This window comes from Lagopus muta, chromosome 4 (genome assembly GCF_023343835.1).
Source record: "Lagopus muta isolate bLagMut1 chromosome 4, bLagMut1 primary, whole genome shotgun sequence".
NCBI classification, from domain to species: Eukaryota; Metazoa; Chordata; class Aves; order Galliformes; family Phasianidae; genus Lagopus; species Lagopus muta.
In genome coordinates this window covers 6,183,967-6,211,074 of record NC_064436.1, presented here as the reverse complement: position 1 = coordinate 6,211,074, position 27,108 = coordinate 6,183,967, and the positions used below count along the sequence as shown (strand labels likewise).

Genomic DNA, 27,108 nt, shown 5'->3' with positions numbered 1-27,108 from the left:
ATCTATCTTAAGAGCAAAAGGGATTATTTCCTCTGAAAGAGAGAGGAACAAAACCCAAGCCAAAACTTGTTACATGAAAGAGTCAAAGGAATTTGTAAATCATCCGCTAAGAACTGGAGGCTATATCCCTGCTTAATCAGCTGCCATGCAGAGATTCTCAGATAGCTTTATCTGTGCCCTGTAGCCAAGTACATGCAACTGCACCAGCTCATCTGCAGCCACATGTGCTAGCATGATGTCCAGTGCTGGTGAATAAAGTTTGCTGTGACTTTAGCCATGCTGGTCAGGACACAATGCATGACCAGACGCACATCCAAGCACTGAGTGTATGGTATCTGCATGGGGCTTCCAGCAGAAGAAGTCAGTTTTGATGTGCCAGCACCTGGCAGTGAAGCTAAGCAAAAAAAAAAACAAAAAAACAAACAACTGGCTCTGCAACCATGACAAATTCCTACCAGCAAGCAGAAGGTTTTCCACAGTGATTTTTCAAGTGTCAACAGCCTTGCAAATGAAGTACATTAAGGATCTGCTTTGGTTATGTTTTTTTAAGACTAGATTAAAAGGCAAGCTACTGCTCCATAAAGATCAGCTATGCAGACCCTATGCAGAACATGTTTTTTTCCTCACATGCTTCTCTTCTGATGGTTTTCAGAAGCTCACTAAAGCTGCTTCTTCCTTCTCACATTCAATTTAACAGCATTCTGATATTTTTGCAAGTCTTTTTGTCTGTGACACAGGTTGATCTTACTGCCTACTCTCATTGTTCCCTGTCCTGTATTAACAAGTCATGGCAGGAGAAATTATAGCAGATACTAGCAGATTGTCTAAGAGGGAGAAAGTGGTACCATCTGCTAAGATAAATGAAACTGCAAAATATTCCAAGACTTGTAGGCTGTCAAATTATTCATTGTTGCAGACTTATATTGGGTAATACTTGTTTGTACGTTTCAGAATAGATGGATGTACAGAAGATTGAAAGGCAGGAAGAACAGAGCAAAGCACCCACCTGCCCAGCCTCCCACCAGTAACCCTTGCTGATGGAACTGCGAATGTGAGTGATTTGTTTCTCTTCACATATCCCTCAGCTCCAACAAGACCTGGAATTAAGTTTTAGTACCATGCCCGTATATGTTTTAATTAATATATCCATTGGGCTGGGTGCTCTCAAAGACTGGGCCCTCAGAAAGCTTATATGTCCTTAAGCAAATCTCTTCAACTTTTCCCCTCAACTACAGTTTATACATCAGTAAAATGGAGATAGTAGCTTCATGGATCATAGAGCAAGTTTTAGGAGGGCTTTGCTGGATGTCCTGTTGCTTGCATATACTGTGTAAAGTATTGTTAATTGGAGTTTGCATGGAGGTCTTCAGTTACTATGAGATTCTGTCTTTTATTTTTAATATATCAGTAAAATCAGGGCCACAATTTGTATGCATTAATAAGTAAGCATTTCAAATAATGCCAATTTGTAAGGAAAATAATTGTAATGATAATATAACATATATACATGTATGAATATAGAAAACAAGTGATGGACAAAGCAATTTCTCACCCCCCACCAATCAACGCCCAGCCAGTTCCCAAGCAGTGGCAGCCCCCCTTCCACCCCTCCTCCATACCTCCCCCAGCCAACTCCCCTCAGTTTTATAGTTTTTTTGCATGATGTCATATGACATGAAATATCCCTTTGGCCAGTTTAGGTCACAGCTGCCCTGGTTCTGTCCCTTGGCAGCTCCTTGTGCCCCTCAGTCCCTCACTGACAGAACAGTGTGAGAAGCTGAGAAACTGAAGTGTCCTTGGCTCTGTACAGCATTATTCAGCAGTAATTAGAAACATCAGCATGTCATTGACATTGTTTTTTTTCCAAAGCCAAAACATAGCATCATATCAGACATTTTGAAGGACATCAGCTCTGTCCTAGCTGATATCAGGTTGAATAAGACAAACTGGAGCTGACTTAGACCAAGTATCAGCAACTAACATACTGTATGCTGGTATCAAACTTAAATACCGTGCACGTAAGGACTTTCAGCAGTAATTTCATTTCATATACTAAAAGCACCGTGCATTCTTTCCATCTTGAGTCTTTCCATGTTGTTCTATTTGATGGTCTCAAAGCCTGTGTCCTCTCAAGTCACAACTGATGTCTTGCCTTCTTAGGTTGGTCCATAGGTTCATGTCTTGTGCTTCAGAATTTATACTTCAACGTAGCTATTTGTCAGTGTCTGAAAAATCTCCCTTGTGCAACAGTGCTGCTCCAAAATGAACTGAATGAACAGTCTGAGGCAGCAGAGGAGAAACAGGCACCACTTCTACTTGCATGGGACAGTCTCTGACATCTGTAATCAACCACCACACCAATACTGGCAGATCCCTTTGTGCAAAGACAAACTGCTCCTAGGAGTGCATAATCCACCCTGGATTGTAGGCAATAAATAATTAATCACAGGGTTGCCACAGACCAGGGGAAAATGAGCCAGGAATACTAAGCTGCTTGGCCATACGCACGCTCAGAAGTTTATTTTTCTGCAGCTAAAAAGTGGAGATGATTTCTGCTCACCATTAACTTCCTGCAGCCCTACAGTTGATAAGTAAACGGGTATTTTATGTCTTCCAAAATGGGAAAAACTGAGAGGGCAAATGGGCTCACCAGAGCCATCAGGTCTGGGGGAGCTGTGAGGGAGTGCTGTCAGGGCCAAGCTGTGAGCTGTCAGAACTGAACATTGCATTGCAAGGCAGCAGGGACACCTATGTGTTACATCATACACTTTACTTTTTTAAGTGTGGGAAACTTTTAACACTGGCCTGTGAAATACATCTGTTACTTGATTCCACTGCAAAACAGATGCAGCTGTTGGCTTTTAGGCTAATGGACTGCAGAAGAGAGCATGGCTAGCAGAGGCTGTGAAGGAACATGATTACTTCATTTAAATGAATATAATCCAAAGAACAAATTTACAGGTAATGTTAATGTTGAGTGTTGAGTCATGGCCTGAACCACTGATTGACCCACCTCAGGACAGGACTGAGTTAGCCCTGGGAGCAAAGGTGAAGCTGTAGACCCCACTGAAGGGCTGACTGCCCTTAGGAAAGATCTCTTTCTGGAGATCCCTCTTCTGTGGAGTCTTTCCTGTGAACCTTTAGATACAGGTGAGCATTCCTTCCCTGTTTGTTTCTTTTCCTATTTTCACCACAATAATCTTTCCAGCTGTAACAACTATTTACAGGAATAAGTGGAGTCTTTCTATTTTTTTTTTTTTTTTTTTTTTTTTAACAAGCATCATTCCTGTTAATGGAAGAAGAGTTGCTTTGTTTACTGCATGAACAGCTGTGTGACAGCACAACAGAGAAGGAGGATATATAGTAGATGAAAAAGTCCTGTAAAGTCTTTCTGCTAATTGAGAAGTGATCCATGTTGACTGTAGGATTAAGAAGGTGTGCATAGTTTTGTCCAAAAATCTTGTGAAGACAATTGCTTGGTAACAAGGTAGCTAAAGCTTTAGCAAAGTTATTTCTTAGATTATAGAGCAGCCGTTTCGTTTTTGCCCCTCCACGTTTTTGTGTTTTTTCTTACTTTATTCCTTCACGCTGTTTGTAAATTGTACAACTTTCCCAGTATTTATAAAGAAAAAATAATTAATAAAGGATTTTTTTCGGTGTTCAAAGAACCAATATCCTCTCACTCACAACACACTCAGAACAACAGAACATCACAATACAGGCAAAACATCTTGCAGAAAAAAAGCAAAATTATTTCCTTGAATAGTGTGTAATCAAAGAATATTAGGATGCTATAGTCACAAAATAAACAAGAGAGTGAGGCAAAGCAGACTATGATAACAAAAAAGAATAAACAGAAGGCTTACCCCTATCCTGGGCTTGCTCACAAAACACCAGCAGAGCAGATCTCCAGAAGAGATCCTTCCCCACTGGTAGCCAGCTCTTAAACAGGTCTAGGAATTGCCTTCACCTGTGCTCCTCTGGCTGACTCATGGCTCGCCTCAGGTGATCAATCAGAGGTTCAGGCCCTGACTCAGCTGTTCCCATACAAATAGTTTTACTTACTCTTTTTTTCATGTGTTCTTCCATGATCAACTTAGCTGTACTCCACAAAACCATTCCAGTGGAAGAACAGCTGCACTCTGCCAAGCCCAGCGAATGAGAAGATACAAATGTTGTTTATTGATCTTGAACTCTCTGACACTGTGATACTGAAAGTAGTTTTGAGATGGTCAAGGCTTTGTCTCCAGTCCTGTAACTTACTGTACAATTTTCTGTGGCCGTGTTTCGTGTGATGACCAAGCAATTCTCTTCTTTTCCGGGTGATGGGTTAGATTTCTCTCTGTCCATCAGTGGTCATTCCAAATCAGTGATGTACGCAGTTCAGCACGACTTAATCAACACTTACTTTTAATTAAATGCTTATAAAAATAGTTTAAAAAAATCATACTTATCCTCCATTATTGCTAGATGTCCATTGACATAAAATGTAAGGAAATTCAGGAGCGCTTCTCTTGCATGGGGAATGGTTGTGCTAATTTCATCCCTTTCTGCTCGTCATATATCTGTGCATGTGTAGGTCCTCCAGGCTTATATTCAGAGCCTGGCAGCTTGGTACAACACCTTTTTCCAGTACTTGGTTATGTGATATGTGACTGCTGCTAAATCATTTACTTGCAGCACATCTTGATAGCAGGTTATCAAGAATTTCACGGTGAAAGCTGTAACTTTGGAACTATGCATCATCTAGAAAAAATTCCTCCACGCAGCCTGCTTGCTGCCAGCACCTTTCAATTTAAGTTCTGCTAACTTCATTTGCTGCTCTCTGCTCTTAAACACCTTACTGCCTGATGCAATCTGAAAGCTTTCTGAGTGGTTTTAATATTTGTATCAACTTTAAAATAGGAAAATCCAGCAGGGTTTAGTGAGACATGCCTTGCCTAACGTATTTTTTCAGCTATGAAGCTCTAAAGATGGACTTTCTCAGTGGGATAAATGTCTCTCTGAAGGAAATGAACCCACCGTGCTCTGTACGGTCAGTTGTCTTAGCAATGCATTTCAGCCACTTCTCATCATAGAAATGGTCCCTGAGGCATGCAGCTCTTGTGTCCCAGGGCAGCAGGACAGGCACAAACCTGCTGTTCTGAGCACAGGCTGTGGGGTTTGCAAGGTAGACCATTTCTTTCTCATCAGTTCTTTGCCAAAAGCAGTAGTTTGGGTTTACAACCAAAACAGTCTATCTAAAGAAGTTTATGCTTTATGCTTTGCCTGGAACAGACATGACATATCCAGAGAGAGATGCATATTGGATATGTAGTTAAGTGCAGTTCCTCCCCATCACCACTGGGCCTCAAAGCTAGGTCTTGCCAGGCACTTCCCTCTCTGTAAAGCCCCAGCTCTCAGCAATACCTAAATTAGCTTTTATATCCCCATTAGGCAAAATATTTCACTGAAACTGCCTCCATTTGCTGGCCTTTGACAGACAGCAGGACAGGAGAGGTGCATCACCTCTTTCCCTTGCTTGGTTCTGTGGCTCATGACTGCTGCAAATTGATTACGTTTGCAGCTGTTAGCAGCTGCTCTAACTTACAATTCAGTCTTGTTAGTCATTTGCTATGATGTAAGCAGAAAACAAGAGAAAAAAGCAAATTGTTATCCAATCACAACACTTTTACCTCATGAAACCTTTCCAGTAGCTTTGAAGTCAATCAGTAATGTTCTCTGATGCTATAACACAAATGGAAGCATAGAATCCAGAGTAATATGAGACAGCACACGTGCTGACCTTGCAGATGAGACACTGTCTCATCTCTAAAGCATCACTGTAGCTAACAAGCTAATTTTGCTATAAATTCACCTAAGGTTAGGTGTCCTGATGAGAGTAAACAAATTTTGCATAGAGTGTTGCTAATAGGTTGGTTACACGAGTGGCCAGGCTGTGTCACTATGGTAGATGTGGGACTGGACAGAGTCACCATGGTAGAGAAACCTGGGGTTTTGGACCATAAATCCATAGAAGAAAGACTGGAGAAATAAGATGCTTCCTAGAAGGATGTGGATTGTCCCATATGAATGTACTGATCAGTATTTTTCACAAGGCTGAACTAGAACTTCACGTGAACACTTATTCGAAAATCATTTTCTCACTTGTATTTGCTGGGTTCTGGCAAATCCACCAGCAGCATGGATGCTGCAGACAAGCCCTGCGCTTACTGACCTCTCAGCTATCTGCTTCATGTCAAGCAAACTTTCTGGACCCAGGAGAATCCCAGGAGGTTGGACGTAAACCCAAGCAGAAGCACAAACAAATCAGGGCTCTTGATTTCAAAGAACAGCAAAGACATGAGTCAGTCACAGAGATGTCATTCTTTAGTACCCTGCCTGTTGTGCTCAGCTATAATTTCATTGGAAATCAATCCTAAGTGCTATCTCAGAGGAAGCTTTCATGTTTTTTTCATGCAAGGTTTAAAAAAACAACAAAGTTAGTGGCTGACCAGTGGCAGCTGATGGATTGATTATTGAACGCAGCTGAAATAACCACTGCCTGATCACCAGAAAGTCTGAAATCTGCAACAGTCCAGCCTTCTCACATCCAGTAGTGCAGCAATGCAGCCTTTGGGGGATAGATCTTCCTCATAGTGTGATCTACAATAACATTAAAACTTAATGCCAAATTCTGTTATCCTTTAATGTGCTCTGTAACTGCTGGTTACAGTAGACTTTGGTCTTTAATGTACCACTAGTAACAGAGTGGGGAAGGTCTTGTGATTGAATCAAAGAATCTGACAGGCAAAAGGTTTCTAGGTCTTCACCACCGGCTTCCTCAGAAACTTTGGACAAACCACTGTTTTTGTGTCTCAATTTTCTAAGCTGCAGAATAAAAATAATTAAGCTATGTGGTAAATTGAATAATACAGTAGTTTATGTTAGGCTGTGTTGTTGCTCAGTTAGAATCCGCTGGGCACGTTTTGTCATGTTTTGAGGAAGATCATCTACTTACTGAAACAAAGCAAGGTTTTAAAGCAATAAAGTAATTGCCATCAAGACAGAAAACAATTTTTAATGGAGGCAGCCTTTTAAAATTTTAATTAGCTTACTTACTCTTAATTAGCTTATTTTACTCTTATTCCCTCAGCACTAGTGAGGCCGCACCTTGAGTACTGTGTCCAGTTTTGGGCCCCTCACTGCAAGAAAGATATTGAGGCCCTGGAACGTGTTCAAAGGAGGGCAACAAAGCTGGTGAGGGGTCTGGAACACAGGGCTGATGAGGAGAGGCTGAAGGAGCTGGGAATGTTCAGCCTGGAGAAGAGGAGGCTCAGGGGAGACCTCATTGCTCTCTATAACTTCCTGAAGGGAGGTTGTAGTGAGCTGGGGGTCGGCCTCTTCTCTCGTGTCATTAGCGATAGGACCAGAGGGAATGGTTTCAAGCTACGGCAGGGGAGATTCAGGCTGGACATGAGGAAGTATTACTTTTCAGAAAGGGTGGTCAGGCACTGGAATGGATGCCCAGGGAAGTGATGGAGTCACTGAGCCTGGGGGTGTTCAAGGAAAGGCTGGATGTTGTGTTGAGGGACATGGTTTAGTGGGAGCTATTGGGAATAGGTGAACGGTTGGACTGGATGAGCTTTTAGGTCTGCTCCAACCTTGGTGATTCTATGATTCTATGATTCTATGTGTAGGATTACTCTCAGTATTACTATTACATGAAAAAAATAAATAAATACTGTACACATAAAAGGATGTAATTCCAAAACCGTAAGAACCACATAACACACATTGAGAATTTCATTGCTAAATATATCCCAAGAGGCTGTGCATGGAATGATCAGAGGTAAATCCAGTGATGAATCTATGGACACTCTTTTTCTGCGTCTAGCTTGGCCAGCTCTGCCTGCTTGGATCCCTGAGGAAGGGAGCGGGGAATTCAGCATTCCCCTCACTGCATGTAACCCTTCACTGTCAAGTGTTGCCTGGGCTGCAAGAAGCACTCACTATGAATATTGTCATGGCAGCCTGACAGGATCTACACCCACTCCCTAGTTTTCTTAGTGCAGAGCTACGTAAGTGGTGCTTTCCAAACTTAGGCAGTGATGAGTTTAAACAGCCCTTGAATTTGCAGGTATGCAATAGCAAACAGGAGTTTCACTTTTGTGATAGCATAAGCAGGTTTTGGGGCTCAAATTCTGTTCTCTAAACACTAAAATATATTTAAAGCAAAGGATACTTCCAATGTTTGACTATTTATGTGATTTAACTGGCACAGATGCAAATGCATTGCTTCTTGTGAAAGAAAATATGTTCATGACAGGAATACTAAGACCCGCAGGCAAATACTTAACATATTCTTACAGAAGAATCTGATACAGATCATCTCATATCATAGGAAAATCAGAATCTTGCAGGCAGAAATTATTCTCTAAAAAAAAACCAAAAGTTTTCTACATTATTTTTTAAATTCCCCCAAGAGGAGAGGTAGTGTGAGCAATGACAATGGAACAAGAACCAGTGTAATTAAATTTTACTGCCCCTGGAGCCCTTTTATTCCACTCAGCATCTAGTTGCTGTGAAGACTGAGGAATGGTTTTGGGCTGGAAGGAGGGTTTTCTAACAGAATCACAGAATGACAGGGGTTGGAAGGAACCTTAAGGGATCATCAAGTCCAACCCCCTGCCAAAGCAGGTACCCTACAGCAGGTCACATAGGTGGGCATCCAGATAGGTCTTGAATGTCTCCCACCTGCATTTGCAGAATAAATATTTTTCTCCCTTCTGCCTTTTAAAGTTATTTTATGGTTCATTTCACTGGCTCTTTTCCTGTGAGAAACTCTGCCATGAGTTTCCCTTTTGGCACCTGGTCTGTCTCTTTGTTTGCATTCAGTTCTCAGTGATACTCTCATGCTTTGCCACCCTTTGAGTGTACATGGGAACTTTGCTTTCTGTGTTTCTTTTGGTAAACACCTGAAAATAACTTATCTTTGGAAAAGAAAGTGTTTCGGTTTTTAGTTTGCACCTGATATGTTTCTGAAGCACAGAGAATAGCACTGTCATAACTGAGTTCTGGCTTTGTGTATTCGATTACGTACACCGACCCAACAAAAGGAAGACTTCAGAACACTTTTTAGGGAGATCTAGCAGCAAGTATTCAGCATGCAAGTTATGTGGTGTACTGAAATCTGACATCATGGATGTCTTTATTCTGCTTCTCAGATTCTCTGCGTTCTGTCTGGAGATTTCAAATTTACAACTGCACACAGTGTTGATGAGATCCTGTTTCCTCTGCAGTAGGATCCCCTTCTGCACCTCTGCGATTGATTCTCAGATGCTGAGGAGGCTGTTTGCTGCCCTTGCTGCTGTGCAGGTCCCCCTAGGAGAAACTTACATCTAGGCCAAGTTTTATTACAAACTTGCCGTTGATTAAAGGTGCCTTTCATTTGGACAGGCTCATAACTGCAAGTTTTCAGTGACTCAGCAAATGGAGGGCTGTGGCTGTCAGAATAAAACAGTGTCTTGTGGCACAATGCCAGAGTTGGGTATGCTTTCACCTACTGTTATCAGAAACTGAAAGTCAATGAAGTTTATAGCAGCAACATTTTCCAGTGCAGACATGACCTTACTGGAGAAAGCTGTGTATTCAGCAGTGCCAGCAACCATCTCTTGATGTTCAGAGGTCGAGTCCTCCCTGCGTCTCGTATCTAACCACCTATACACACTGAGAAAGGAGATTCATGGCATTTTAAATTCTAGTCTTTGACATGGTGCAGTTTAAACTGTGTTATACATTACAAAACACTCCGTTTTGCCTTATGAGGAAGTGCAAGACAACAGCTCTCCTTAGGAACTTCGAAAAGGGACAACTTACCTAAGGGATAGGAACCTGCTTTATTTTTCTGGACATCCTGTGCATTGCTTTCTAGCTGGAGACGTATGGTTTTCTTGCATGACTGCCTTAGAAAGAAAGATTTTCAGAAAATGAGATCACCTGGTTGATTTTGTTGAGTTTTTTTCCTTCTTAATTCTAAGAAAAAAAAAACAACCAAAAACGTATGATCAGGCCACGTTTTAATTCTTTGTCTGCTTTATGAAAGTACAGTATTAATTTAAATGTGTAGCACTGACCTCTCAGCAAAGCATTCAGGCTGCCAGTCATCTGTGTGACAGCACAATACGCAGCAAGAGAAGGGGTTCCTCCTTTCCTACATCCTCTCTGTTCTCCCACCCCATGGCACAGATTAGCATTGCAGCTGTACACAAATTTCAGTGCCAGCTGTGGTGATTTTTGTGGGCAGCTCTGCCATGTCAGTGCTTTGACCACCTTTCCCACCTTCCTGCTATTAAATTCACTGGTGAGTTAGATGCGACTACAAAGAATTGTACAGTGGCAGGAAAAGATCATCTTTTTTGCAAAGAAAAAAATAATGGATAGAGGATCATACTGGAAAAGTATAAAATAATTTGTCCTAAGGCATGATAGTAGTAGACATTAGAAGAGTTTTTGCCACAGTCTAAGCAAGGTTATGTTGTGTACGAATTAGAGAAACTCAGAGATAAGCAAATAGTTGGCAGCTTAGAAAAGATGTCAACAACACAGTTACCAGAGATTAGACTTCTACTTGGGAGAAAATAATAAGCAGTGTTGTATAGTACAGTATTTCTTGGTCACCATACTGGAGTACCATTTATCCAGAGGAAAAACAACTGATGTATCAGTCTCTCATCCACCAGGATGAAAACCATAACTACAGCCTCCTCCCGGGCTGTACCACCCACCCCAAGGGTCCTAGATGTGCCCAAGCACAGTCCAACTCTGTGGTGCGGCTGGCTTCACCCATGGCACCAGCTTGCCTGCCTGCAGTGAGGATTGGAGAGGGTTGGGTTGCAGAGTGATGCACTGAGAGGCCTAGGATAATCTATACAGTTAAAACTTTCTGAAAGTTTTGTACGTGGTGCCAAGATTCTAACATTTGGGATGATAATAATCAAGGGATCAAAGCTCAAAAGATCTTTATTTTAGTGTTTTGCTTGCTTTGTACATCTGTGTCAAGGTACTGTTCATTCCAGGGCTCAGTTCAGTTACTGATGCTCTTCTCTATTAAAAAAGATGTCTGCAGTTAACCAAGGCAGCAGTTCTATGAGCACATCCACATGCCTTTGCTTACCAGCCATTTTCTAAGACACAGAGTAATTACTCACAGACCAAAGTGGAAACAAGCAAACAGAAAACCTATAAAAACTAGAAAAATTAGTTGCAAGACCACTGCTACTTGCAAAGAATCTTAAGCCAGCGTTTGTAATTGTGGCTTGATTTTGCTATGCCAGTTTCCAATTTAAAACATCCCAACCTCATTTTTATCTGACAAAACTTTAGTAAAACCTAACACTGATCTTCTCAAAACCAATGTACCGCAGGACAAGAAGGAAAGCAAAATAAAAAACCAATTCCAACAAAAGGTCTTGGCAGAATGTATCAGTTAGGATTAAGAATGCCTACAACTACCTCAGGTGTAACTTCCTCAGTGACTGATTTCCCCGCTTCCTAACCCAAACAGAAAGCAAAAGCCAAAATCAAGTGAATACGATGGATTTGACAGGAAGCAGAACATCTTGTTTTTAAGCATATCAAACATTTTTGGATTAGAATAAATTTAGCAGTGCAATGTATTGACAAAGAAAAAAAAAATCAGCAATGTGTTTTTCACTCTTTTTTTTTTTCTTTTCTTTTTTTAGCTGAATCAATGGAAACATCCATGGTGCTGTGCTTGTTTTTGAAGTGTTCTGACAAAGTCCCAATGTTAATATATATTTTCTTGAGATGATTTTGATAGCTGTATGAGCTCTATTCATTTTTTCTGTACAGCTTCTTTTATAAGATCAGCCAGTCTCTGGAAAGCCTGCAGTGATATAAATATGGTTTAAATTCATATACCTGCATTATTACTTAAACACACAGTCTACTAAAACTACCCTAACGCTCACATATGATCTCATTGCTTTATACTACAAAATTCTGCTGATATTGTGTCTTCCTTTTCTCTAACAACATGCATTGGCTTTAAATCATATTGTGACAAGACAAAGCTTCCACTCATCTGATAAAAAAATGAAAGGCAGGTTTTTTTTTTCTGAAACAGAAAAATACACTTATTGATGCTCAATGGTTATTTTCAGAGTTGAAATGAAGCTAATCAGTTGTTTTAGTAGAACTAGCAATCCTTGGAAAAGTATCTCTTTTAACCCATTATAGAGCCCTGGAGACACCAAAGCTGAAAGAAAAGAGAGAAAATTCAGAAGAGAAGCATACAGAAGCAGCAAGGTACGATTTGACTGTCCACAGTATGCCTAGGAATTACTTCTTCTTTCACAAAGACGACGACACAGGACAGCAGAAGCACAAATCTGTTACAGACCTGAGTAGCTGAATGAAAGTAAAACTACAGATACTGAGCTTTCAAGCACCTGCATCAGAGGATCACTAAATCTGCACAACAAGTTACCTCTAGACTTTCTCCCCATTGATTTTACAGAGACAGCCAGATAACATCCGAACAGTTTGTAAAATACAGATTACTTCTTGAGAAATGAAATGCAACATGCACGTGAATCATAAGAAAGAAAATCAATATTCTTCTGTAAGAATCTGTGTGTATGGGATACACAGAAAAGAAATTGAGTCCTATAAATTCAGCACTTTGCAGGAAGTTTGGAGAAAAGTATCTTGCCCGAGAAAAAGCTGCTTCAAAAGTACTGCTTTAATGCCTACGTACTCAAATAAATACACCAACAAACAAGAAACCACACAAGGAGAAGTAAAAATATCATTATATCACATAATTACATGAGAAACGGTTCTTGATAAGAATGTTTAAAAAAGAATAATTTCAGTCTCACCAGATCCATCTGGGCTGGAGAAGGCAGAGAGAAAGAAGCTCTGACATAGGGACTGGGCTCTGAACTATCGATGCTGAACACTCCCCCAGGAACCAGTAACACCTGTGTAAAAGCAGTGAACCACTCAGTTACAAGCAAGGTTGAAAACAATACATTCTATTAAATTTGAGAGGGCAAACTGGTATCAGACTTTTTGTAACAAAACCAAAGGGCTCTCAAGCTGGTTCCTAACCAGGTTTGGTTTACTGTGTATATAATACACAACATATACATGTGGTACAATTTCAAGCTGATTAAATATATTTGAATACATATAAGAAAATATTTTACTAATGACACACTGCATTACAGCACAATGCCTCAGCCTCAGTGGTGATTGTGGACACAGGTTCCCTGCTTTCATAGCTCTGTGCCTATGTGCAGATAAATACAATAGATTTATTTCATCATTTCTTCACTTCATATCATAAGCCATTAAGCCATAGGTCATACTTCTTTTTGCAAAGCTTTTTCCATGATCAGCTGCTGTGTATCAGAAACTCCCTTAATTTTGATCCATAAGAACATGCCAGCAGCAGGAGGATGCCATTCTGCCAAGCCTAGAGAAAAAGAAAAGGGAATCAAGAAAGAAACTTCTGTTCTTCCTGTAATTTGGTACATCATGGAGTAAGTGATGTAAATTTATTGCTTGCATGAGCTTGAATGAATTTCTGGTAACAAGCAATGTCCCTCAGGGCTCCATCTTGGAACTGGTACTCTAGAACATCTTAACCAGTGACAAACATGATGGGATTGGTGCACCCTCAGCAAGTTTGCTGGCGACACCAAGCTGAGTGGTGTGGTCGATTACAGCACAAAGAAGGGATGCCATCCAGAGGGACCTTGATAAGCTCAAAAGGTTGGCTTTTGTGAACCTTATGACGTTCAGCAAAGCAGAGTGCAGGCTTTTGCACTTCAGTCAAGATAAACCCCAGATATGTATGCAAATTGGCAAAAGAACTCCTTGAGAGCAGCCCTGCTGAGAAGGCCTTAGGGGTCCTGGCTGATGAAAAATTTAACATGAGCTAGCAGTGTATGCTTGCAGCCTGAAAGGCCAACGATATCATGGCTGCCATCAGAAGAGGGGTGGCCAGCAGGGAGTGGGAGGTGATTGTCATCCTCTACTCTGCCCTTGTGAGGCCCCATCTGCAGCACTGCGTGCAGGTCCCCGAGAGCATGCAGAGGAGGGTCATGAAGATGATGCATGGGCTGGAACACCTATCTTATAAAGGCAGGCTGAAGGAACAGGAAGGTGGGCAGTTCTTAAATAATTACTGTTGATTCCACTGCAGACTGACTAAAAGGAGTAATTATAGTCACTAACTGTAATCCCATTGTTGCTGAGCAGCTTCGTTCTGTGCTCTGTGATTAATCATAGAAGTGGATGTCTGAACTGAAAATGACCATCACTACTACCATATTTATATCTTCCTTCACATTTATGCAACTGAATCTGACACTTTCAGATGGGGATTTTAGAGACAGATTTTAAACAGAAAAAGAATGTCGTGGAGTGAAATACATTCTGTCTGTACAGCTGCTGTATATGTGATAATGTGGTGAGATTTTTTCTCGTCATCACTAACTTGCCCCCCACCAGAAAAGCAGGACAACTGCAGTCTGAGATAATCCACCCTAAGCTTAATATTTCACGTCACTGATTTGCTCATAGTGATCACCTACCACTTTGGTCAAGGGGTGACCTTCAGCAATTTTTCTTGAACACAAAGATGATAATAGCTAGAAACAAAGTCTCAGTTATTAGCTGTGTTGCACTGACTGACCTTTCAACCATTTGTCAGCAGCAATGAGCATTGCATCCCGCTGGGTCCTGTAGAACTCCACAACTCTGCAAGTACATTACCAATTGAAAGCCATGATCTCACAGCGCTTCAGAGTCCATTTATTTCCAAAAGCAGAAACAAAGCTTTTCTACTTATCAACCAAAATGCACGCTTAACAGAAATATGAACACATCCTAGATCAGCACAGCACAATATACTGTGTATATGAAACTTTGTATATGCATTAGAAAAGTCCTGAATGCTTCATGGTGTCTGCAACAAAGCACAGATCAATGAGATAGAGGAAATGCGTTTGTAGCTGCTTCTTAATCCTTACATGTCCGAGAAAACTCAGTATTAAACACTTTATAAATGATATCCATTCCATTATGTCGGTGGATACAAGCTTTGTTTGCACTTGTCATCACACAAAACATGCATACAGAAGTAAATTAAGTATTTGTATGCCTGCAAAAGTACATATGTGATATTTATGCATTTGGGTTAAGTTTCTGTAATAGGTACACATGGAAACAATATTTCATGAGATAAAAACAGATCATATGATAATAAGTCAGGACTATCTGACAGCTCCCCTTGTTTTAATCCTCTGAGCCTCCTGCCTTCATACTTGAGCTAAAACTTCAAAATAATACAGTAACTTCCTAGGGAAAATGACCCTACCCCAAGGTCTAAGGGAGACAAGCCTTGCACAACGACTCCTCTCACTGGTATAAAATGAAGCAGCTGTGATTCTGCAACATCAGATAGACCTGACAGAAATGTATGGTGCAGAATGCATACATCAGGTGCAAAAGGGCTCCCTTCTCTACATATGAACCATACTTAGTAGTTTCACTTTTCTTTGATACTCTTGGAAGACAGAGCTTCGATTTCCAAACGTATTTCCTGAAACCTAACAAATACTAGCTAGAAAAGCTTACGAATTTCAAAGACTCTGCCTATGCCAGTTATACTCTACAAAATAAAAGGTAAATTTTACTTCTGCAGTTTTAACTGCATCATAAATTCTGTGCTAACTTTTTTTTCTTTGCTTTTCTGTGCTGTTATTTCACCTGCACATTGGAATTGAGTTTTAAGTATGAGGCAAAACTTCCAAAGAAATGTAATCACTATAAACAATAGGCTTACTCTGACTCAAAAGCACAATCCAACAAGTCAGCCTGATCCCAGTGAAATCATGTGGAAGCAGTAATCAGCTGTAAGACCTCATCAAAAGTAAGTCACCTAACAGCAGCCTCTAGGAGGTTATCAAGGGTTGTGGGTAGCCTACTGCAGCATTATTTTCATTAGGTAAAGAGGAAGAACGTATTTGGCATAGGAAAGGCTGCCTCCCTGTCAGGAAGAAAGTAAGAGAAGAGAAATGTTTAAGAGACACATTTTCTAATTGCTGAAAGCTGAGATAAAGTGTAGTCAGAGTTCTTCCTCAAATCTGTCTTTACAACCTACTTCTTACACCTATTCTGTGATACTTAACACGATACAAAGCCAGAGCTAGTATCTCTTCTCCGGTGTTTATGGAATGGCTAACAGCCTGGTGCTCAGGGGCAGGAGTGGCTGCTGTGGTCAGATATAAGAACCTTTCTTACGCTTCTCTTACAATCCTGTGACAAGCCTTTACAAACCATAACATGTTACCCATTACTGTAGGAAGCTTAGGGTTCAAATCTGATTATGACATTTGAAATGCAACATGAATACTCACACAGATACCTGTTTTGTGTAGACAGCAAGAAGCAGCATGACAGGTGAGGGATTCAAAATATGACATGACCTTACCTGTCTGTGTGCTCCAAGAAACCCTTTTCTCCCCACTGCTGAAGAAGCTGTGAAATTATCATCTAAAGAAATAAAATGCACTATCAATATAGAGCTGCTCCACACTCAAAAAACATATTGCTCTGCGTGTTATTCAGAATTCCACCTGGGCAAGAAATTGCACGTAGGGTCTCTCAAAGCCCTTTATAAACAGAAGTGGCAGTAGCAGCAGACTATTGCAGTCCCTGTCACTGCTACCTTCAAGGACAGTGGCAACATTTGGAAGTTGGAATTGGAGGAAGGAATGGATGGAGAGCTGAATATGGGAATCTGGGCAAAAAAGGAAGGCAATGTATACTGTTTAATGGAAGTTCCTTCCAGTCTCTCTTTAATACTGCCCCTCTGATGAACTAATGGAAGTTGTGTGAAGACATGCTTGATGTCTCCTTTCCTTATTACTAGTTATAAAGGAGCTGCTGATGGCACCTTTGTGATGTCTGTGAGCTGCCAGTATTATTTTAGATACTAAGCATAAAGAAAAATAAGGAGGAGGAGAGGAAGAAGAAATTCCACTATATGCTTTATATTGAGATTTTTCAAGTGATCCCATTTGCAAGAGATAAAACATCTTAAATCTTGATTCTTGAAATCTGATGGATTGTATTGTATTGTATTACATTATATTAGCTGAAGCACTAGTGCTTTCCATGCACTAAGCTCTCTAGTTCTGGCTGCAATTTCTTTGGTGATCTCTTCCTTTTGGTGAATCAGTACCTGTTCTTGTAACTAAAACTGAAAAAGTGTAGTGCAAGTATGCTTGTTCTTAGTTTCCTCCGTCTTGGAATGCGGTTTTTCAATACAATTCAGTTGTTAGTTTGGTACTTGCCTGTGTGAAAGTGCTGGTGTGCATTGTAGAAACCTGAATGTGTAGAATAACTCTGTCGATAAGAGGCTTGGGACCTGTCAGAAAACCAACTCTCAACCTAGAAGAAAAAGGAAAGATTAGAACAGGAAATGCAGTGTGCAAATCCTTTATGAGAGTTGTGGTTTAACTTGTAACCAGAAAACCCATAATCATTTCTCTAATGTGCTAAGGCTCTTAAAGGTATTTATATCTTTAATACTGCTATAACCCCAGGTTTACATAACTTATAAGCTAAGATCAATCAAAGGAAAGGAAAGATGGATTATTCACAGAATTGAAAGTCATGAACGCTCAGCTTCATGGAAAAATATGCAAGCTGGCAAACAGGCTGCTGCTTTTGCTCTTTTAGCACTGCAGGATAAATGGAACTCAGGCTGATAACATAGGTTCTTGTTCATGTTTCACTGCTATGACCTGTCTTTACTCAGACTGTTTTTCTTCAAACAGCCATTAAAGCCAATCAGTAAGCTGAAATGTGTCCTTGGCAAAGACAAAAGTGCATCGTGCCTTTTTGTAGTGTCACTTCTGGAAGTGTCATCACACTTGGCATCGTGCTGTCTCTTCTCTTTCTTGGGGATGGGGTCACAATCCACTAGCTGCCAGTGCAAAATTCACATTACTTTCTTACATCTATTAGAATAATAAAAGCAAATGAAAACACAAATATATTGTTTTGTGTGAGAGCATCCAGCTTAATTTTTCCGGAAGACACAACCTGAAAGAACCATAAAGCTAGAAGGTAACATATCACTACAACTCTGATTGATTGTAGAGAATTATGTCATCATTTCTTTTACACATTGGAAGAGTCTGCAGAAATGGTAATAGGCAGGAAACTGGCAAAAGACTACTAGGAGTTCCAGGCAGAAAGCTTTAGGCCAGCATCAGCCAGTCTCAGCCTATGTGATGCCTGGAAGACTGGCCCTGCCTGGGCAGAATGGCATAACTATCAGAATCAGAAGAGAATCAGAATTTGGAATTATAAATGACTTTCAAGAGATGACAGGAAAAGTTAGTACACTGAAGAAAAATACTTTCCAGAAATGACCAGGTATTAGATGAAAAAACTGTCATCTGATCCTTTTGCACACAATATTAGTCTTGTGCCTTAATCAAGATGTAATACTGAGGAGTCTGAAGTGGGCCTTACCCAGATGAGAGAACTTTAGAGAATGAGTCAGTCCTGATGACTCTGCCATCCACGTCCATTGAGAGGAAACTTGGAGCCCACGGCTTCAAAGAAAAAGAAAAAAGAAAATTCAAGTTTCTAGTAGGGATTGTGGTGGAATTACTTTGTTATGGAGACATAATTATTTCTTAGAGTACATATTTTGATAGTAAATATTTTAGCAATGGATGTTCAAAGGACAGGGGCAGTAACTTGCTGACAAATGCTTATTTAGACTATCTGTCTGAGATGTAATATTCTGTGAAAGCCATCAAGAAATCAGCCTTCTTTCTTTTAGCCCACTGATGAGCACACAAGTGCTCAGTTCAAGATTTGGTATGACGCCATAAGCAGAGGAAATAAATTCTCTGTCAAGATTTTTAAGGAGTATACAGAAGGGTATTGTAATTTTAAAGATGGAACAGTAGCTTTTACATTTACTTAAAAACAACCAAAGAAAAAACAACCAAAGGGAAGTTAGAAGATATGTCCATATTTTGATCTGAGTTCAGCATGCTTTTTTCTTTATCAAATATTTTACTACCTTTATACATCCTCCCCTCATTCTCTAGCAAAGCTAACAATGCTATTCAATGTCTGCAAGGCACTGTTATTGCTTCCTCCCACAAAAATGTATTTCAAAACAGAATACTGAATACACTGTATTCAGAATACTGAATACTGCTGTTCAGCTGCTATCAATGTTTTGCTTCCTTACAAGATCAGCTTTTTATTCCTGAAGTTGAGTGCTTGAGCAGACGGTGCAGTTGCAGATCTATTAGGAAAGACAGTTAAACACTTTGTTACCCACAGGAGGAAGATCTGTAGGGAAGGAGGGAAGCTGCCTATCCAGTATTACTTCCTATGGCTTTTGGGATAACTGGATGCCAAAAGGCAAAGGGGTAGAAATGAGATGTAGTAGATTAGGAGTAGACCATCTTTCCCTGGATGGAGAAGTGAACTGGTTTGAAAGGAACATCAAGGCTGCTATTTTGAGGCACTGCTTTGGTGTTATGTTTGTTCTGCTCTGTAGGCAAGATCTTTGCAATTATCTTAGTAATGAGGGAAATTCAGTCCTGTGTAAGGCTTGAGGAATTTGAACCACCACAATTAAAAGGCTGATGCAATAAAATAGCACAAAGGGGGCAAGTAAAAGTAGCAATAGACTGTTAAGCATATTACTAACTTAGAAGAAGGACATGAAGACTATTCAAGAAGATTTATGGCTCAAACTTTAGTTCTTTGGTATCAGAAATGAAGGTGCTACGTAGCATGCAAGATTACCTTTTCAAACTGAAGAAAGTAGTAAGGATCATCTTCTATAATAAGGAAATCATATTTTCTTGCAAGCTGAAGAAAGAAATGAATTCAATGCAAAGACTGATTAAAACATAAAGACTGTAAATGCAGTTTTTAGCATAGTCTGGACCTATTACAAGGACCATATTAGGATCCCACAGGTTGCTCCTTCACTGTATACGAAGCTGTATCAGGAGGGGGTTTCAAACGCCCAATTCAGACATCAGTCTAAACAGCAAACACGCTCCCTGCAGTGCAAGGACAGGTGCATAACTAAAGGTGTGTTCAAAGGGTACAGTACACTTGTGGCAAACCCACTTTGAAGCTCCTGACAAAGACACCAGGCAGCAACGTACTACTACTGCAAAACATAATTTACCTCTTGCTTCTGAAGACTCCTCATGAAAGAGGCTTTGTTTAGAAACTAGCTCTGGGTAGAATGTGTTCTGCACCAATAATGGGCACAAACGTTGCACACGGAGCACCCTTAGCTACAACAAGATGGTCGTTTATCCATTTCTACCCACAACATTCATGAGGCCCCTCCTACGTACCTGATAGATCTCCTTCTTGCGATCCGCGGTCAGAGAGTTTCCAGTTGGGTTGCAGCCATTTGGAATCGTGTACAGGAACTTGGGGACAGGGCGGCTATTTTTTATATCTCCTGGATTCCAAGCGGACAGAATTTCTTTTAGAGCTTTTGGAATAATGCCATGTTGGTCGCTAGGAACATTAATGATGTTACAGCCCAAAGGTCTCAGCTGTTGATAGGATGAACAAAACTGTCACCATCCTTTCTGACTTTATAGCTATCCCAAATTCTTACTTCCTCACGATTCAAATCAAAGCTTGTCTAGGTTTGCTCAGTAGCTTGTCAAACTTACCACATTCCTCCTCATCTGCCCCGTTAAGCCACACGAGGAGAAAAAGGTAACTCAAGTCTAATTGCTGTTCTTCTCTAGGAAATGACACATTTTTGCAAGCAGAAAGGCACGTGGAGAGTTTGAATTGTTCTCTTCATGCTCTCAACACAAACAGTAAGTTTACTGCAACTCTACTTCCAGTGGATCATTTGCATTCTACTAGTGCCAGAACTGCAAGCTACTCATTACTGACAAAGGGGAAAGAATACTCAGCAATACCTGGGAGAACAGAATGATGCTATTGCAATGACACATTGACAGCAGTGCAAAGATTTGCAGGAAAATACTAACAAAACAGCATACTGTCTCCCCTCCGTGGGATTTCAATCTGTACCATGTAGCTCAGCATTGTTAAGTGAAAATCTAAGTTGCTGCAATAATTTTGAAAGTATGTTCTTAACAAGAAATCTTTGATTAGCCAAACAATATCAGAATTCCTGTCAGTGCAAGAGGAAACTGGAATGAAGTGGTGCATCATCTATCCTAACTCTTCTTACAACTCCTACGTATTCTTATTTGATGTTTAATTATATAGCCATTAATTTCTCAGAAGGAAACTTTGCTATTTTTGTACAGTACTTACTAGTTCACATCTGAAAACTCTGGGTACAGTACAATCAGACTGTAAAATACTTCAGTAATGATGATTTGTTGAAGTACCCACTTAAAATCTGTTCTGAACTGATTGCTGTGATGACTTTCTTCCAAATCCCAAACATGACCTCAGTCCTAGAACAAACTACGGGATTTAGAAAAGGACGTTGTGTCCTGGGAATAGCTTTTATGAATTAATCTTTAAGAACTTAATTGGATTAACAGTAAAAACTTGTTGTTGCTGTAAATACAGGGCATACAAGCAAGTAGATCAGGTATTCAAGTGCTGTTCAAATCTGATGCTCACAGCTTTTTATTGATGAAATACTTACAGCTGCTAGTGTCCCAGAATATGTGGGGGCATCCAAAAGGATGCTGTCCCCAGGATTAATGAGCATTTCAAACACCTGTGAAAGAAAACTATTTTAGACATATTTTACACATGTTTCCTAGTTCTGACTTCAGTGAGACTCTAAGTCTTGGTTACACACCAGTAATTCCCTAAAAATTTAAGTAACTGCTGTTTGTGAGGAAAACAGATGAACAACCAGCTTTAGAAATGAAACAAAGCTGGGGAATAACAGTTTTGAAATGGGAACAGTTCTCAGAAACAACAGAAAGCATTTCATTTGCAGAAAGTATCAACTAAGCAGCAGAGCAGACTGAACAGGTTGATTATTCAAGGAAGACTGGTACACTCTGTCATGTTACAAAAAGCAAATAAGGCACCCATGCACTGATTTCTTGAGTAACAAGACATGTTATCTTAGTATATTTTCTGACAGGCTTTTTGGTATATCTGAACATTCACGTATGTTTGACATGAGACTGCCCAACATATTTGTTTAACAAATACTCTACACAAAGCTTTGCAGTGGTGCTTAATGCTGAGTAAAGGCTGATCTGAGGGAAGAAAATACCATCTTGAAAGAAGGACTTTTAATATACTGAGTTCTTGGTCCTACTTTGCATAAGCCTTCCTGGCTGCCAGTTGTGACACACACTTCCATTTGTCCTCCCTCAGGACTGTAGTTGGCTGTGGGGGGATTGTGTAGATTCCTCTGAAAATTCTTCAGCCACGACAGCAGTTCTGGAATCCTGAAAGAGGAATGAGGCAAGGTGCATCTAACATCTTACAGAGGCCAAGAAGAGGCTGCTCCTCTAAATCACCGTCACATCTAGCACACAGTCCTGAGCCTGGCTTTAACTGTCTCACAACTATACTCAGATGCCAATTTGACTTATTTTTTTTAATCAAATAATGGTAAAGATATCAATCTTTCTTCTGGAAGAGCAGCAGAGATGAGCATCTACAGTCCACACACATCAAATGGTGACTGAGAAATCCGGACAGAAATGGTTCACTGAGGATGGAACATGGGTGGAGGTTAAACAGGGTCTGCTCCTAGGAACAGTCTTTCCATACTCAAAGTGGCTGTCTGACCAAGTTTGCAGTGCTTCTGGAAGTAAGGTACAGCTAGCAAGAAACTAGCAAATGAGTTTTTATAAAAAACTGTTTTTAAGATAAAGTCTTGTAATACATCTACAAATGCATGTTTACTAAAGTTGTGCTCTCTTAAGTATTAGCAAAAGCTGCAACTCCACCAATTAATGCCCTATGTAGGTAAGTGCATGTTTTTGCAAGCCAGTCACAAGCCTGACTTGGTGCTGTACTAAAAATGCCAATACTATAAAGATCTCAGTTCAAGCACCACAAGTGCTATGTGTCGACTTCTTTAGGGTACCAAATAAAGGCAAAATGAATGCTCCAGGATCTGGAAACTGCACGTCAATGCTACATCATTCATTGAACAGCTTAACACAAAACACAGGATGAGTCCTTTTACTGACTTGGGAGTATATCAGATACTAACAGCTGGGAAATTTCTGGCTTGTTTAAAATAAAAATGCTCATGTACTCAGAACCTCCTGCTTAAACCGAAATAGAAACACTGAGGAAAATTTGAAGCAGTTAAAGCTGTTTCAGTAAAGATCAATAAAGGCATGATAGAGAACTTCAGGATTCTTTCATTCCACCATCTTTTAGTGCAAGCAGCCTTTGCAGATACCCTGCTGAGGCAGAGTATTGAAGAGCCCTCTTCATTAAGTCTTCCCCAATCTCAACAGCGTTTCCATGTCCAGTGGCAATAGTAGCCTTCTTAAATGGAAAAACAGCAGGGTTTGGGGCCCCTCCAGCCAGAGAGATGAGAGACGGAGGAGACTTTTGCATCAATTCAGCTACAGCAAAAGGAAAATACCTTGATTACAATTTGATCATTGCAGCAGTCGCTCACACAATTTATCGAATAATAACCCAGGTAAGTTTGTTTTGTTTTACTACTACTACTGGTAGTTACATCTGGTTACAGCTTTTAAATAAGGGAGTTTCCGTCAGTGTGGCTTTAGCAGCAGAGGCAATGTGTAAATAAGGTGGTATGGAGGAAATGTTGATAACTCTTGCTTTAAATGCAATTTCACAATCATTCACATCCAATCTGCGCTCTGCTAGCACACAGTGGACCTTGGCAAGTGAACTTGTTCACAATATGGAATTCTTGCTGACTTGATGCTTTCTGCTTGGATGTGAGAGGACAGATGCTACCAGGTCTGGCTCAGTGCCTTCCAATACTGAGTTTGTTCTCCAGTACTTATTAGACAACTGGACAACGAGTGTCAATTCACAACAAGCTGTGCCAAAACCCCTGCTGCAGAAGTGGTAGCAGAAACTTTCAGGCACTTGTTTAAGTGACAACAACACTGTTTCTTTTGTCTGGATGAGTTTCTGCAATGAACGTTTCAAGGCTATTCTTTTTATATGTACCTGACTTCTCCGAAAGAAGTCATGTTGAACTGGCCCAGTGAACACCTGGCAGCTGGCAGGCTTTCTCTCAAGCCTGCTCAAGTCCTTCATCACAGCACCTCTATGAAGTCTAGAACACGAGATGATACTCTTAAGAGAACCTGACAAGAACGGGCTCATACTCACTCAGAACTCTTATTGGAGAGGCTTTTCTTGCAGCACTCACACTTGTGAGAAACCGAGAATAATTCATGTCTGTGGGGAAAGAGCAAATAATTGAGCACAAGGGGGAAATATGCATGGGAACCCTCCTGCTTCTGGTATGAGCACGTGGCACGAGTAACACCTCCAAACGGTCCCACCCACAGCTGGGCTCTATCACGTCAATTTGTATCAGGGTCAGTATTGGATCTTTTCTTTTTGGAATGAAGGAATTTTCTTCTTCACGTGCACTGACTGGGCCACAGCCTCCGTCCTGCTGCTACGATCGCAAACAACAGGACTGCAATCGTCTGAGTTGGAGGGGACCCTTAGAGGCAGCGGACAGGGATAGATACATACGGCAGGACCGTGTGCTCCCAGCCTGACTCTCAATGTCCAGAACTTCCACCGCCCGTCCGGACAACCAGGCATGGATTCTGAGTGACAGCCGGCAGCGTGCCCTTCTAGCAAGAGCAGCGCCGAGCTGCCGCTTTCGGCTATCGAAACAACGCCTCGGAAGCACGCCTCGGGCGGCCGCGCTTTCGGAAAGCGCCGCTTCTAACGTCACCGCGGAGCGCCGTTCCGCTGCCGGCAGCACAGCGCGCCCGTTCCGTTCACCCGTATCGGCGCTCCCCGATCCCACGCTCGGCCAAGACCCGCTCGGAGCCCTACCCTACCATACCATGCCCTGCCCCGTCAGGCCGGCACCCCCCCCGTCGATGTGGCTGGCGGGGCGGCCGCTCGCACCTACCGGCGGCACGGCGCGGAGCCGGCGGCGACCCCGTCCGCACCGGGCTGCGGTGGGTGGGTGGGCGGGGAGAAGGGCCGCGGGAGGCGGGTTGCTGGCCCGGAGCTCTGCAGCTGTGTAGGGGCGTGCCGAAGTCGTGGGAGGGGCCGTTCCCTCCTCCTTTACTTTTTATTTATTTCTTTATTTTTTATTTATTTCTTTATTTTAAACTCGGGTTAATGGGGGGAAGGAGCCGGGAAAGCGCCAGGTGGATCGGAGTTGCTTGGAACGTAACCTTGCTGTTCTGTTTCCGGGCTGCCGGCGTTGTGGTTCGTGGCACAGAGCAAAGGCCGGGGAAATATTTGGATCGGTTACTCCGCGATTTGCTCTCAGCCGATCGCGGCCCAGCGGCTGCGAACCTGCAGTCGCTCCCGCCGACCACCAGGTGGCGCCGCTGTTCCAGCCTGCGGCATGCCGATTTCAGGCACGCCGATAGCGGCGCGACATTCCAACCTGAGGTTTTCTCACCTGTTTTCTGTCTGTGATTTGTACCCACAGCGCTTCATTCCACCTAAAGAAAGTGGAGGTGAAAACTCGAGCCTCTTGATGTATTTCCCATAGGAGTGCATAGACGGAAAAAGAATGCTGAAATTAGAAACAAAGATGTGAGTTAATAATCAATTCTCTTAAAGAAGTTTCTTTGATAACTCATAAACATTTTTGGTCGCTAAGTAGGATGCATGCAGACTGTAGGAATAATTTTCTAGGTTTAACAATCGCAGAATCACAGAATGGCCAGGGTTGGAAGGGACCTCAAGGATGATGAATCTCCAACCCCTGCCACATGCAGGGCCACCAACCTCCCCATTTCATAGCAGCCCAGGCTGCCCAGGGCCCCTCCAACCTGGCCTTGAACACCTCCAGGGATAGACGGGGCATCCACAGCCTCTCTGGGCAGCTGTTCCAGCACCTCACCCCTCACTCTGTAAAGAACTTTCTCCTGACATCCAACCTAAATCTTCCTTCTCTCAACTTAAAACCATTTCCCCTTGTCCTGCAGTTATCTACTCTTTCAGAGTTGATTTCCCTCCTGAGTACTGACTCCCTTTAGGTACTGAAAGGCTGCAAACAACAATAACTCATAAACTCTTTAAGGACTCGCCTCAGATTAAGTGGATTTATAAGCTGGATGTGTTTGGAGCAAGACTTGCACAACAGTACAGAAAGTGGATATTTCTGTGGCAGTTGCCAGGGAAAATAACTTTATTTTGCTGTTAGTGATCCTACAAGCTGGGCCACCTGTAGCCCTGTTCCTTTTGTAAGCCACATTAGCCTCTTTGCTTTCCTCAGATAAATGCTTATGGACGTGATGGCCAAATGGCTTTTCTCTGTTCAGTTGAAATTCTAGTTTTGTAAGTTCCTGTGAAAGTGGCGCAAGGCTTTCAACAACAACAAAAAAGCTGTTAAAATTACAGCTTTCTTAACATCTGCTGCTGTGTGGAGAACACGATGTCATGTTGAATGACAGATTTTTAAAATTTAAGTGAAATGTAAGAGAATTTTGAGGGGCTGAGCAAAACACCGCAGACTAGAAGTGCCAAGGTATGTCCTTTGACAGGGCCGGCGTTATCACTGTCCACCTGAGAACTTTGATTTACAAGTTATTTTATCAAGACTTTTTTCTTTCAAAGAAGGGAATACTTGGAGCTAGGTTAGAGTTAGACCTTGGCAGATGGAGGTCCTTTTATGCATTGCCTTTATTTAAGCAATTTTCTTTTTTGCACCCAGCAACGTTATAGAAAAATCATAGCTACAAGCTTGTGCTCAAGATTTTCTTTGATTACCTTCATCTGAAGTGTACTGCAGGATGTTATTTGTAGGCTGGTATCAAGAGACAGATGTGCAATCTCTTTCCTCTTTGCCATTAGTCCTCTTTCTATTCCTGCTAATTATCAGGCAGTTCTGCAGACAGGAACAGAAAGCTG

At 41.4% G+C, this 27,108-nt stretch overlaps 1 protein-coding gene across 3 annotated transcripts; it reads right to left on the bottom strand.

Moving 5' to 3' along the window:
• Window positions 1–398: 398 nt before the first annotated feature.
• On the bottom strand, window positions 399–25,206 carry AADAT (aminoadipate aminotransferase). 3 transcript variants are annotated; one of them, XR_007376346.1, is made up of 16 exons: window positions 25,148–25,206; window positions 24,382–24,450; window positions 23,465–23,633; window positions 22,361–22,493; window positions 21,728–21,802; window positions 20,433–20,639; window positions 19,864–19,929; window positions 18,562–18,644; window positions 17,373–17,469; window positions 16,508–16,569; window positions 14,708–14,772; window positions 13,377–13,483; window positions 12,885–12,986; window positions 9,859–9,944; window positions 4,066–9,708; window positions 399–2,417 (listed from the first exon to the last, which is right to left on the bottom strand). XR_007376346.1 is itself a non-coding variant. In XM_048941919.1 (15 exons), exons 2-14 carry the CDS (start codon window positions 24,446–24,448, stop codon window positions 9,879–9,881), a joined length of 1,299 nt encoding a protein of 432 aa, XP_048797876.1. In that variant the 5' UTR covers window positions 24,449–24,450; window positions 25,148–25,206; the 3' UTR covers window positions 1,609–2,417; window positions 9,859–9,878. The 3 variants fall into 3 exon arrangements, 2 of the variants coding, with proteins under 2 accessions (XP_048797876.1, XP_048797877.1); XM_048941919.1 differs by lacking the exon at window positions 4,066–9,708 and having other exon boundaries at window positions 1,609–2,417; XM_048941920.1 differs by lacking the exons at window positions 399–2,417; window positions 4,066–9,708; window positions 9,859–9,944 and adding an exon at window positions 10,984–11,887.
• Window positions 25,207–27,108: the final 1,902 nt, after the last annotated feature.